General features: G+C 45.2%; 2 protein-coding genes across 2 annotated transcripts in view; one reads left to right on the plus strand and one right to left on the minus strand.

Annotated features, from left to right (window-relative positions):
- The window catches only part of LOC106751931 (protein expanded), a 43,153-nt gene that overhangs the window by 21,912 nt on the left and 6,364 nt on the right, over positions 1 to 14,877 (minus strand). The window contains exon 2 of the mRNA XM_014633221.1: positions 5,862 to 5,903. The gene's annotated coding sequence lies outside the window, so the exon portion shown is untranslated. The remainder of the gene's footprint in view (positions 1 to 5,861; positions 5,904 to 14,877) is intronic.
- LOC106751932 (putative sodium-dependent multivitamin transporter) lies at positions 22 to 3,519 on the plus strand. Its single transcript, XM_014633222.1, has 8 exons — positions 22 to 306; positions 621 to 842; positions 910 to 1,250; positions 1,561 to 1,680; positions 1,788 to 2,102; positions 2,365 to 2,482; positions 2,549 to 2,814; positions 3,247 to 3,519. Exons 1-8 carry the CDS (start codon positions 196 to 198, stop codon positions 3,443 to 3,445), a joined length of 1,692 nt encoding a protein of 563 aa, XP_014488708.1. The 5' UTR covers positions 22 to 195; the 3' UTR covers positions 3,446 to 3,519.

Genomic DNA, 14,877 nt, shown 5'->3' on the forward strand with positions numbered 1-14,877 from the left:
TTGAGTAGAAGCCGCGAGGAAATCAACAGCGGAGGAAGACGAACGACGCGCAAAACTGTTTCAAACGATGAACGCGCGGGCATGTTGAGGATGCGTTAAAAAACGTGATATACCGTAAACTATTCGGTAACGTGAGCTTGTGAGACGACAGAGATAAGGGAATAGATCAGTAACGTATCGGAATTTCATTCCATTATGGCAACGTTGGTCGTGGCAGATTACATGGTGATTGGTGTATTGATGATCATCAGTTCCGGCATTGGTATATACTACTGGCTCACCGGTGATCGACAAAAGTCGACCGAGGTATGAGAGTATTCAAGTAAATCAACGCCAGCGCGCGTTTTTCCCGGCCAATTTTTCGATTTATCTTCCTTTCCCAAAGAAAAAAAAAATCAAATCCTTATATATAAGTAAGAATATAAGAAAAATGTAAGAATATAATCTTATATGAAGATAAAGTTTGCTTATATATGAGAGAATGGTATATAGTCCCACTAAAAATACTCTCTTTACGGTCGGAGAATAATCGACACTTTTCATACTGTTTTTTTTTCTTTTTTCTGTGCGCCCTCCTCAGTCGAAAGAAGGCGCGCGCGCGAATATCACTTTCCTTTCAGGAGTACTTCGTGGCGAACAAATCGATGCGAGTGATGCCGGTAGCGATAGGTTTGATGGTCTCGTATTTATCAGCGGTCAGTCTACTCGGAGTAAGCTCGGAGAATTACGTTTACGGCACGCAATACGCCGTGATCAATGTCTCCTATGGCCTCGCCACGCCGTTCGCAGCCTATTTCTACCTGCCGGTGTTTTATAAGCTCAACGCCACGAGCGCCTTCGAGGTGAAGAAAATCATTACTCGCTCGATGAAAGTCGATAAACCGATAAACCGATAAACGCATTTTGCAGTATCTGGAGAAACGCTTCGGCACCGCCGCCAGATTAACAGCCAGCTTCGCCTTTCTGCTGCAACTGCTTCTCTACACCGGCGTGGTGCTGTACGCGCCCGCGTTAGCCCTGGAAGCCACTACGGGCATCTCGTCGAGCGCGAGCGTGATCGGCATAGGGATCGTGTGCACCTTCTACTCAGCGATCGGCGGCATTAAAGCGGTCCTCGTCACCGACGTATTGCAAAGTCTGCTGATGTTGGTCGCCGTTGTCGCAGTGATTGCCACCGCGGCGGTCAACACCGGCGGCCTCGATCGGATCTGGCAGATCGCTCGCGAGGGATCCCGACTAGAATTCGACAAGTAATCACAGCAAAAAAAAGAGAAACGCCGCCTCTCTCTCTCTCTCTCTCTCTCTCGTAGAAAGTGAAAATAATTCCAAGAGATGAATAGGCAAATTAAATTCAGTGAGAAAAAAATGCCACGAGAAATAACTCGAAGGACATTGACGTGGACACCCGTGTCGCGCTGCAAAATAGATCCTCGGATTCTCGGTAGAAAAGACAGAAGGAACATTCTCCCTTTCTCTCCGCGCGATCTTACGACGAAATGAAGCTGTCAACGAACGTAAAAATGACACTCGGTTGGCTCAACTTTTTACATGTGTTCGCAGCATCTCTCCGGATCCAACTGTACGGCACACCTGGTGGAGTCTGACATTCGGTGGTTTCTTCACTTACCTCTCCTTATATGGCGTTAATCAAGTTCAGATTCAGAGAATGCTGACCGTCAGGTAAAGCGGACTAATTTCCGATCAATCATTATTATAGCGCGCGTTTACGCCATATTTTTCGCAAAGTTGTCGATCGATTGGCGATTTCAACCGCCGATTTCTACTAGAAATCTGAAAGCCGGCCAACGCGCGCTATGGTGGAGCTGGCCGATGGCGTCGATCATGTCGCTCACCCTGTGCTTCTCCGGCTTGGCGATATACTCGAAATATCGTAGCTGCGATCCGCTCGAGGCGGGCAGGATCAGCTCGAACGATCAATTGATGCCGTTGTACGTGATGGACACGCTGTCGGGCTATCCCGGTGTGCCCGGGCTCTTCGTAGCCGGAATCTTCAGTGCCGGACTCAGCACCATCTCGGCCACGGTTAATTCCCTCGCCGCTGTTATCCTCGAAGATTATATCAAGCCTCTCTGGCGTGTAAGGTAGGAGTAGTCGTAAAAGCGCGTAAAAATGCGTGTAAGAGAGTCGTCCCGGAAAACAATCCGGTTTCAAGGCAGCCCGAATTCTTTCGCGTGTGATATGTATATCGGAATACTCGCCTGGTAATCGATCGCTCGCGTCGTAACCGAATGATAATGATGCGTTAACGTCAAGTAGAAATATATACGTGTGTGTCGAATAATCCGTACACGTTAAGATTATTATGTATTCAACGAGATGAAGAAGGAATAATGTCGATTGCAGGGGAAAGGAGTTATCCGCGAGAATGTCCATAATATTGAGCAAGGTTCTGGCTCTTGCGGTCGGGCTCACGTGTCTGATGGTTGCTTTCCTGGCACGATTTCTCGGCGGGCTTTTGCAGGTATTGGATTATATTTTTCACTTGTGTACGCTGGATCGTACACAAATTTTCTCTTTCTCCGCGCAGGCGGCCCTGACGATATTCGGTGTCGTCGGTGGACCGATGTTGGGATTATACACGCTCGGCATGTTCGTCCCGTCGAGCAACCAGAAGGGCGCGATCGCGGGCTTCGTTCTCAGCCTCGCGTTTTCCTCGTGGATCGGATTCGGCCAGCCAAAACCGCCGATCCCGCGGCTGGGCGTTTCGACCGACGGCTGCAACGACACCGTTATTACGTATCACGGAAACGACGCCGAATCGTCGATTCATGCGAGCCCGCCCTACGACAGCCGGTGAGCAAGTTCGGAGTTTTCCTTATTAAGCAGCTATTTACGTTAAATCTTGAAAAAAATAACTTTGTAGTATCAAATGATGAAGGATCTTTGATGTAAAACTTGTACAACTAAGATTTCAACTCGGGATCTGCTGTGTAGGCTTCTTTGTTCGTTCCGAAATTTTAGTCCCATTTTAAATCCACATTTAATAGTTCTACATTAAATATTGTGCGCTTTTGCTGCTACAAATGGGGAAGTTTTCTAGAAGGTTGAAGACTTAATTGGTACAACTAAAATCGTTGACTCTGGAGGACTAAATTCTCTTTGCAACTTTAAAGGAACATTTATCGTGCTCTTCTGATGCTACAAATTATTTTTCCGATTTAAAGATTGAATTGTAGAATCTAAAATTTCGGGATTTTGCATTCTAAATAAATATCGCGATTGCAGGATACAGGGAAACTACTTCTACCTTTATCGTATCTCCTACATGTGGTACTGCCCACTGGGATTCCTCGTCGCCGTGGTCGCCGGATGGGCGGCCAGTTGGCTCGCAAGATGGATTTTTAAGGAAGATCCGGCCGAGATCGATCCTGTTTTACTGAGTACGATCGTCGGCGGGACGAGTGCAGAAAAGACGAACCGATGAATTTTGTAGCACGACCGCACTCGATGAAGCTCGTGTCATCGCAAGAATGCGCGTTGAGCGTTTACTCACGCACTTATCCGCGCGTTCGGACGGACATCGAGGAAGGACAACATCCGGTGTATTAACGCGAATTTTAACGTGCGTGACGACCAAGCGAGCTTAATTTCGCGACGCGTTGAGCGTGACGCGATAGTGCGTTATTCGGGAACAATTTTGTTCGTAAAAATCGAAGAATTCGCTTAAGCAACGCGCCGTGAATCTTCCTCTAATTTCGGTCTTCCTAGAATCGATTTTCATACAGCGTGAGTCGTGCGGCGGAATACCAGCACGACGTACAGACGTAAACACCACGGGCGCGCTGTACACGTTTACCGAAACGTTCGCAAATCACGATGGAATGCCGTCGGACTGGTGTCCCCTGTCTGTGTGCGTGCGTGTGCGCGCGCGCGCGCCATACGGTGACATACAGAGCGGGCGCAAGCAACGACCCGCGTCATACAGGTCTTACGTAAGGAAATAACCGTAGCCGAAATAACCGAAAACTCATCTATGCGCGCGACGGAAATCTCCCTGGAAATCTGTCCGCGAGTTTCGTTACGTTTCGCCGGCGGAGGCACAACGAAATTTCCCTTTTTGGGTCAAGCTGACCTCGGATTCCTCGATGGAATGTCAAAAATCTTCAATCTGTTGTGCTGTTCGTGCACATCCGAGTCGAAATTTTAAATTCTACAATAAATCTTCAAGTAGGGGAAATAAATTCCCAATTGACCCGAAATTTTAATTTCAGTCTAATTTAGTGCCCCTTTGATGCTACAAGTCATTTCTGTTTTCTCCACTTGAAGACTTAACGTAGAACTTCGGGCATAGTATGAAGGAAGCGCAATAAGTGCTCCTTTAATGCTCCAAATTTCAGGTCTACATTGAGTCTACTTCGAGTGAAGAAAACGACAACACTTTTGTAGCATCAAAGGAGCAGAAAAGAATACCGTTGAACACTTAAAGTAGAAGTAAAATACGTTCGCACCGCGAGCTATCGCTCGTTATTCTGACGAATATTAATTCGCAAAGATATATCAGCAAAGCTGAAAAACCGTCCAGAGTGAACAATTCGTAGAAAAGGCAGTACGCGAGACTTCCGTTAGGGAGAGAAGATTCAACCGATCAAAAGAATCCGTGGAAGGAATGTAGGAGGAACGCAGGAAGGAATTCGTAGAAGGAACGCAGAAATATAACGACAGTTCTCTCCGAGACGTCCCGTGTATGCGGGCGAAGCGTTTGCAGCTTCCATGATCTCCCGTGGAAGCCGGATTATTTGTTTTTTTCCTCATTCCTCCTCGCTATATTCGCTGATAGGAGTGCGCGCTTGTAAATCGGCACTTTCCGCAATAAAGCGAGAAATTTCCGCTCGCGGACTGCAGCTCATAAAGAGTGTATTCCATTTTTTTCCAGCTTCCTTTCAGTCGCGTTTTCTTCTTCTTTCGTCGTGTAGCCATGAACCGTCGTAAGTATGCGCTTCGGTGTGGATTAGAAACACGCTCGACGAGGAGGAGGAAGGAAGAAAAGAGAGACGAGGAGAAAGAAGAAGAAGAAAGGCGCGCGCACTCGGACGAACAACGGGAATGAGAAAATAATGACGTCGTTCGCCGCCGTGAACGAAATGGCTACCGGTTTCGCGCGGCTCTCGTTGCGGGCAGGAATGCATCGGTCATTTTTATTGCTCGGTTTAAATTAAGATCGATCCACGCTGTAATCACGTTTGGCGATTATAGCGCGAGTCAATACGAAGTAAAAGTAACGTCGTCGCACAACTTCCAACGCGTTCTTCTCTCTCCCTCTCTCTCTCTCTCTCTGTGTACCGATGTCCTCGCGCGTCTCTGCGAGACGTCGAGGCAACATTCGAACTGCCGATCGAGGAACAAGTCGATTATACACGCACGATACAACACGGTCGGCTAGTCTCAATAGCGAATTCTTTGGCGGCCAAACCTGAAGTAACCCGAAGCGTCACTCGAGCGAGCAACGTGTACTCGGGGCCTCGACGCTACATCACTTTGCCGTGAATATTATTTCCACTTCGTGTTTGTATTTTCGCGTCTCGGACGCCGCTCTTCAATTAAGATCGCGATCTAAGAGAGAGAGAGGGAAGGAGGAAAAATTCTATTCGGATCTTCAGCGAGACGTAGCTGTATGATTGCGGATGTGACTCGCCTAACGTTCCCGGCAATTAAAGGAAATTACCGAGTTGCGGTACGTCGCAACGCCGCGTTCTCATTATAATGCCGTGCATTCCTCGCCGCGAAACAAATCTTTCTCCCGGCGCGTCGCTAAGATAGTAGCTTAGGTGGAAACAACGGGACACGCGCGATGCCTGCAATCGTTCGAGCCAAGAAGATCGATCGAGGAAAAGAAAACTCACCTAGATTCCCCCGTCCCCTGAATCCCCCGCCTGCGGCCGCACCTGCAACACACAGACAAAAATCGATTGTAATCGTCCAAACTGATGACGCGTCGTAATCTAATGATTCGCGCGAGAAAGAAGTCTTGAACCGTAAAATTTATTCATATTCTAATTGCCTCTTCTAGCAATTTCTGGCTTCGCTAGAAAAGCGAGATGATCCAAATATGTTTATAAGACGTGGACAAATAATAGTGCGGAAGATAACGCCGCGCTATTCCACGTTATACGGATGACACCACTGTTGCTCGCGAGGCGATTTTACGAGAGAAACAATCGCAAAAAAATAAGCAAAAAATAATGCACCTTTCTTATAAATCTGTTCAATGTGAGTGGTGACTTATTTGTCTCGCGGTGCTTTAGACACTCCCAGGGAAGTGTATTTACCACACGTCAAGGCATTTGTGACACCCAATGTGTTTACGCATTTTTCTCTTACGGTGTATCATCGTGATCTTCATAAGAACAGAAAAAAAATCACGGTTTCGACATCGCTGTATTCAAATAAGTCGCGCTAATTTCATTAGCGATAAATCCGAGAGAGTGCGTCGAGCGCATCAGCGGGTTTTGCGAAAGCGAGGAGAGCGAAGAGAAGAGCGAGACAGGCGTTTCTCGAGCAAGTATTTCAGGTTAATTTTACCGAGCCCTAAGGAGCGCATGCGAAGGACCGGCGAAGGATAACGCTAGCGGGGCTCATCGGTTGGACGCTGCTCGAAGCGGACGAAGGACGCCCGCATTCCACGCCGCAACCTGGTATAATACGAAGAATCGGCCGTACAGAAGGAGGAAGTGAGAGAGAAAATGAGACGAGCAGGGGGAAAGCAGCATGGGGGGGAGGAGGAGGAGAGTGAGTGAGTGAAAGAGAGAGAGACAAAGAGAAGGGGAAGGAGTAAACGAGAACGATATAAAAGAAACGAGATAGAAAGCGAGAGAGGAGGAGTCGAAGGAGATGGAACTCTGGGTGAGAAAAAGAGAGCGAGCAATGGCGAAGGGAAAAGAGAAAGACAGACAGAGAATGAGAGAGACGGGGGGGGGGGGGGGGGNGAGAGGAAGAAAAAGGAAGGCGAAACTGGAAGCAGCTGCGCGGGGAGTCGTCCGTATCGTTCTCTTCCTCTTCTCCTCGTCTGCTTTTTCCTCGCTCTAATCATCCAACGTCTCCCTTTACCTTCCTCTCTTCAGCCTACAGTTCTTCCGACCTTTCCTCCGCGTCCTCCATATCCTTGCTTCTTCTAGATTTCTCCATCTTTCTCTCTCTTTCGCTCCTCGACCGCGTGCCGCATGTGTCCGACGGAAGTAAACCGACGCATGTATACCGCAGGTATGTACGATATATATACATATATATATGTGTGTGTGTGTGTGTGTGTGTGTGTGTGTGTGTAACCACAATTGATATCATTTGTTGTACAAGAAAATTTGGCGAAAATGCTTATCAAATTTAAAGCTGTTTTCTTACGATTAAAAGCGAGCGATAAAATAGAGACCGGTATGACACACCGAGATCATACAATAGTATCATAGTAGGTACGAAAGCCAAATTTTTTTGCTAAACATTTGGTCTGTTCTTTTCATCTGAACTGGTCGTACATATTTCAACAAATTTACACACACACACCGAAGCATATGAAGCGCACGTAGGAGATTCTCACGCTTCAGTGCGCGTAAATCTTCTTGAACTAGTGCAGCCAGTTTAGCGAAAAAGAACAATTGTCGCCAAATAAAAAGCAGTCACAGCAAAATAAATCGTTTCGCGAGTCTAGGTGACTTCTTTTGTGCCTCTTCGCGACGAATATGAGACTCTCTGAAGTTTGGTCAGCTACTCTGGGAGAGAGAGAGAGAGAGAGAGAGACTTTGTACGCACGTAACAACGCGCTCCGGCTCGCTTGTCAGTGCGTAACTGGGATTCCACTTTTCGCGAGGGTTACCAGCAGCTGCGACGCCATGCATCAGAGTAGGTTATCGTCGTCGGTGGCTTTCACCACGCCGCGACGCGGTAAGCAATAACGAGGGAAACGATTGTGCGAATTCCACGTGTCAGAGGAGCTGATGTGATCATTCCGCCCGCGGACAATTAGGCGTGGAATTTTCGACGCTGCTGAAAAGCGCGATTCCATGGTATCGATATTTTTTTTTTCATCTAAGTCAAAACGAAGCAGGGCGGGCATGCGCTTCGTATTTTCGTAGCTGTCCGGCTAAGCGAAGGAATCCTCTGATGGGATTATAATGCGAATATAATGGCGAGCTCCCGAGCTACGCGTCCCGTGCGAGCCCGCTCGTTCGGTTTCGCCGGCTCTCTCGCGCGATGAGAGCTTAAGTATCGTCCAATCCGCTTGCCGAACCAATCTCTAAACCGGGACCGACGGGGCAAAACGATGATGAGTTCTAGATGATCGCATTGCCCGAATCGACGCGCGCGTCCTCCTCGAGAGCCCGTTCGAAGAGTGTCGCGATCCCTCCTCTCCCAAAAGCGATTGGACGAATTGAAATAAATTTAATTACACCAGGAAAATATATTTCACATTGCGTCCACGTCGAGATCACGTCGCGCGAAACGAAGTCTGTTAAATGACACAGAAAAAAAGATTTTCTCTTATTGAAACAAATGTGCCTTTTGGAATAGTAAACAAACGAATTTAACAAACGTTTGGTTTTCTCAATACGATAAATATCCTTATGTGAAATATTTCTTTTTCATCTAAATCTCGTTACAACAGTCACAAGCAATAAGTTATTTGAAAGAAATAACACCATGTTAAAAAAAAATCTTAAGAAACTTATTCGTGGAAAAAATATTTAATTATAAAATATTATTATATTATTATATTATTATATTAATTATAAAATATTATTGTTATATTTAATTATATTAAAATATTATTATTTAATTATAAATATTATTATATATTAAATTAAAAAATATTATTATCTGGTTAATATACAATGAAGTGAGCTTTCATTATTGAAGGCGAGATATGATTTCCTCTAAACAAATGTTTTCTATCAAATAACATGGTTTAATGAAACTCCTCATTCAAACAAAAATGATATTATGTTGTTTATATATTATCTCAAACTCTCTTTCTCTGCAGGAAGATGAGGAGCGAACAAAGGGGGGGGGGGGATTTTTCGCGACGTTCGAGGGTAGCGAAAAGGGTAGCGGCGAGCTCTCGGCGATCGAGCCGGTCTATCAGGCTGGAATGCGTAGAGATAACTAAGGATCGTGCATACATACGAACGAGTTCGTTGCATAAGTCCGCGCGTAATGGGCAGCCCGCGGTGCGCGTCGTGTAAAGTATCCGGAGGAGTTATACCCGATTACGCCTTGCCAGCCGTATAAGTGCGCGATGTGTGTGCGAGTGGGCGTCGATACGCGCGCGTATGCATTTTTGAAGAGAGAAGGAGGGGGAGAGCCCTCCTACCAAGTAGACGCCGATAAATTGACGGATATATTCGCTGTACACATGTACGTGCAGTGAACGCTGCGAGAGATAATCGCGCATCGTTAATTAGGCTACGCACGTCGTAGGCTAAGCGCGCCCAAAGACGGATATAAATTAGAAGAAAAAGAACGATTAATCCGGATTTCTTCCAAAGTTAGCCGCGCTATTCATTCGAAATGAAGAGTCGTCGAAAGTGTGAAGATTATCAAAGTGCCTAAGCACCGGCAATAGATAGACGTCTGCCAAAGCAATGGTCAGTAACACAACGCGTTATCTCACGCGTCTGTGACACAATAGAGTGCGTTGACACTTCATCCCGATAGCGTCTCACCTCACACATGTACACATTAGCGCGCACACATGCGAAACAACACACAGGCAACATTCGCTCGAGAGAGCGCGCACGTAGAGCGCGCCGTCAAGGTAGTTGTACTTTCACCAGGTAGCCGGATTCCACGATGCACGCCGATAGCCAAGAGCAGCCCACTTTGAGAGACTGCATTCCATTGCGCATACTGCACGCTGTATCTATGCCGGGATTAAGTAAGGCCGGAGAGAGAAGGCGCGCGCGCGTAGTTTCGCGAGTCCATGCGATATCAATGGCCGATAATAATTGGCGAACTCGTTTCCACGATGCAAAAACCAGGCGAGTGCTAACTTTCGAGTTAATTACGATAGTGCGGAATTCAGGATCGTCTCGCTTTGTTGTGAAAACGGCGTTTTGTCTCTCCCCCGTAACGACTCCAACGAGTTTGCCGATTATCGCGGCAATGAGACGTGGAAATAAGAGATGAACGATTCGCGAAATATGGATTTCCTTCATGCTACCGCTTCAATATCACGCTATTATCTCGGCGAAACGCGTGGAATGATACCTCCGCACTTTCACCGGCTATATGAATTCCTCGATACTCAGAGGATGCTGAGATGCTTCCGCGTGCTTCGTCCGCTTGACGTATCCAAACACCCGAGTCGAAATTTCAACTCTATACTGAGAAAAAGAAATTTTGCGAAGTAAATGTTTTCCGTAACATTTTCTTCGATATTTATTGGTTAGAAAAAAAAATTGACTGTGTTAACGGAATATATATAATTTTTTTTTGTGAGATATACCTTACTTTTTTTAGTAAATGATTTATTTGCTAGAAATAAAATTTTATTTATTAAAACGTTTATTTCTGCGAAATAAATCTAATATTTCACAAATAAATTTTCAAGCCCTTTCTTCTCAGTGTACGTTAAGCTATAGTAGTAGGAACTGAGATAGCAAAACAGGTTCAATCTCAATTCTAATAATGTAATATAACCCTTTCTGACCGATGATAATATATCTTAAATTTCTTTTCGTTGTTTTAGCATCAAAATCAGTTGTTGGTATTCAAATTCAATCTGTAGAATTAAAGGATCAATAGAGAAGTTAAAAAGTATCGTTAAAATAGGTTTTTATTAGTTATTATCTGTAGGCCGTTTACGTAGACTCAAAGCTGTCCTTAAAGCCCGATTTTTCCGATTGATGATGCCATGAAACTTGATGATGATAGAAAAATTATGTTTTTCTATTCATCAGTTACCAGTACATCAGTTTAACGACTAATGAATAAAAGAAAACATTTTTGTATTATCGTTCATCAATTTGAGTCACAAGTTAAGCAAAAAAATGAAAAACCGGGCTAACATTTCGCCTTTCTATTTTTGAAAATCGACGTTTTTAACGTCGCGGTTTCTAACGTTGGTTTCTTCGTCGGTTGGATTGTGCAGCAAAGGAAAGAAGGAAGCGAGACTAATATCGGTATCGGGAAACATGGTTCACGAACACGTGGAAATGAAACGGTCAAAGCGGAGCAATGAAACTCGCGACTATGCGGCCGACTCGCTCGCTCGTTCGTTCGCAAATCGAGTACAAGGTAAAGGATTCGTACGTGAGTAGCATACATCCCGGGCTTTATCGCGGGTCGCACCGCGGCTTCGTTACTCGTTTCTGGCACGTACGGGCATTCACACCCGGCGAGCCACGATCAACGACGATGAAGCGGGCTGATGGCGCGGCTTTCTTTCGGTATATTATAAAATAAGACATTTATATCGCGATGGAAAGTCTATAGTCTGGAATTAATCGGTCCGTTTTGTGATAACAACCCCCGTATCAACCTGTAAGAACATGCGTCGAACCGTTACTATCGGCATTTTTCTACGGGGAACTCGAATTCATAATTACCTCCGAGGGTAATGATTCAGCGGTGTCGTATTTCGCGCGCGACCACCGGAATGCGCCGTGTGCGACTTCTCGCAGGTGGCATAAGGTGGAATATAATCGAATAACGTGGAAACTTTTCTGCTCACGTCGTGGAGGCGCAAAGGGTTAGAAATGCTGATCGCGGCGAGGAGAAGGGCGCGGTAGCATGGGTAAGAAGAGGAGGAGCGAGAAAAGAAGAAGAAAAGGCAAGGAGGAAGAAAAAGAAGAAGGGTTGCTGCCTCCAGACTTTATATAGAGGCCGGATCGCGGAGCTACCGAACACCATCTGTCGTCCCGGCTGTAGATACTAATCTCTGCGAGCCGAGAGGAGATACCAGACCTGAAGAGGAAAGGAGATGACGCGCTTTGTCTTAGCCGCATTCCTCCGCCACTCGAGGCAACTTCGGCAACTCCCAAGCATTATAATCACTCCCGGCGGCATCCCCCGAATATTTAGACCTTCGTAGAGAATTTTTACAGCTGGCCGGACTGAGATCGCAGTGAGGTAGGCCGTAGATAGAAGAGAGGGGAAGGGAAAAATAGAATTATTCGTGCCCAGAAAAGTTAATAAAGAAATGTGGTGGTATTAGAGCGAAAAGTGAGAATTGCGCGATATTTGGCGTGCAAAGTGAAATAGAGTATATTCCTGAACACGAGAAGTCTGTAGCTCCCAGTACATCGGAACGCAGCCTTCTTGAACTAATACAGCCAGTTCAGGAGTAGAAAACAAACCTCGTAGGAAGCTCTTGAATGTTCGATTAAACAGAACAGTCTAATGAGGTGCATGACAAATTCAATAACGATAAGCAACGTTGTACGTATGACGTGGTAGGTCCTTGTTTAGAGACGGTCTTATTCGGTGGTATTCATAGTCGGATCTTTATATTTAAGATCATCTTCGAATGCTTTATAGCCAATGAAATGATGTGATGATGAACCTAAGGCAGTCTTAAGATCCGACTATAAATACCAGCTTTAGTATCAATATAGTGTACTATATCGATATAACCCGAAATTGTAGTTTAAGTCTAATTTAGTTCTATATTAAGGGTTCAAAGGTCTTGTGTTTCTTTGATACTACAAATGGGAAAAATTATTTTCTCCACTTGAAGACTTGACGTAGAATTAAAAATTTCGACTCAGGAATATACGATCGGAGTTGGGAGTAACGTGTTGTTACCCTTTACAAGTGACGCGTTTTTCCGAGCCTGTAAAATATTACGCCTAGATGTCCGGCTATTTAAAGTTGCTAAAAAAAGAATTTTTATATGACATGAATCTTTTTTCTTCTATCTACACGTACATCTACACGTGATACTTTACACCTATATTTTACAGATTTGGCGTCGCCTTGAAAAATAACGCGTTACTTCCGAAAATTAGCATATATGCAAACTAAGGATTACACTTGTTGCCCCACCGTTATCGTTGCCAATGAAGATAACATCATACACGTCGTTATTAAATCATTATTTTAAAAAAAAGGGGAGAGTAATTTCCCAACTCCGACATCGACATATTATTGTATAAATGTGTAGCTTTTTATACGATTTTGTGTAAAAAAAATTAAAAATGTGAAAAATTGCACAGAAAACTGACCACGTAGCTTATCCCCACGTAGAATGGCGCGTGAAAGAATCGATCGCTATTAGCCGTCGCTTATTCTCTGCCGCGAGACTGCCCTTCCCTGGCGGAAAGAGAAAACGTTGGCGTGTCACGTGCGGGGTTCTATCCTGACGTGATCGCGATATTATTCATTGCGGTTCTCGTAATCGCACACTCAATCTCGCACACTGTGGTATGCCTAAGTCGTACGTGCCACGGGTTTCCATCGTGAATCAAATGCCACAAACGACACCACGTTGGCAGAGTTTCTCGAAATCCTGGCCGGAGGAGCTTTTTCGTAAGGTTTCATAGCGTTTCGATGCGGCGTCCGAGTTGTCTTTCGAAGATTTGTACGTTTCAGTTCACTTCTTCAGGATGAGGAAACAGATCGATTCTCACCATGTGAAGAAGTGAACTGAAATATTCACGAAATGATCGGCAAATCCTCGAAAAACGCCAACCACATCGAATGTTTATCCACATCGCGGAAAATTTCACATCGTGCTGACGAAGTTTCAGTTCTACATCAAGTCTTCAAGGTCTCGTATTATACTCCTTTTGATGCTACGAATCGGAAGTTACTTCCGTTCTCTCTGAAGATTTGAGACGTAGAATTAAAAATTTCCCCCCGGGAGGTCTACATTCCCTTTGTAGCACTAAAGGGGCATTAATAGCGCTTCTTTGCAAATTCTTCACTTCTTTTTCCACGTTTCCTCGAAGACTTAATGTAGGACCAAAACTTGGGGAGAAGCTAACGTTTTTTTCGTTTTTCTCCGATACGTTGTCACGCAATTCGTAGTTCCCAAGAAGATCTGTACCGATACACATTTGAAGCGCGCGACTTTGCGCTAAAAGACACCGCCAGATTCCCGATGCACACGTCACGGTATGGCGTCACTTCTCAACCTTGAAGAACTTGCTCGATTTGAAATTTTCAGTGAATTCTTCGCAAAGTAAGGAATTCACTCCGCGGCGACCACCGCGGGGCCACGTACATGCGAGAGATAAGTTACAGATGACCGACGAGCGCGCGAAATTTATGCGAACACGATTCTCGTGCTCACGCTCTCTTCACTCCTCTCCGCTTCTCTCCGTCCCTCTCTTTCTTTCGCGCGCGTAATAACGTTCACATTTCGTACGCGTCTGGCCACGAAAGCGGCATCGATATAAATCGCGCGCGTTTAAGCGTGCGCGGCGAAGTTTATGTTGCCTCGTGGCCGGAATATATTATTTACCGTTAATATTTAAGGGCGCGCGCGCGCGCGCGCGGATCGTTGTTACACGCTAACGCAACGTGCGCGTCACCGTAACGAAGTGACGTGTTTTACGCACGAGAAAAATCTGTCCCGAAATTACGATTAGAAGATCAGTTGGGGGAAATAGTGTCGGCCTTTGTTGCGAGGAAATGGCCACGGGGCGTAAGGATTTCCGTCGGTGAGAGGGAGGGAAAAATTTGTTTTCACGCAAAACTAATTAACATACTGAAACCAGTCTTTGCGAATCTCCAGTGAATTTTTTGGATAATTATTCTGTCAGCTTGTATCTCTTCGAGAATTTTTCTACGTACATTTGAACTCTCTTTTATCGACAAAAATGACTTGAAAAATGTGGCTTCTCAGGCGGTTTCTAAGCTACTTTTGGAGACACTTTTTTCTATAATAAAAGAGAGTTTAGAATACGGGCCTTAGTATACATATAT

This window comes from Dinoponera quadriceps, unplaced genomic scaffold (assembly GCF_001313825.1).
Source record: "Dinoponera quadriceps isolate SergipeBrazil2010 unplaced genomic scaffold, ASM131382v1 scaffold316, whole genome shotgun sequence".
Lineage (NCBI taxonomy): Eukaryota > Metazoa > Arthropoda > Insecta > Hymenoptera > Formicidae > Dinoponera > Dinoponera quadriceps.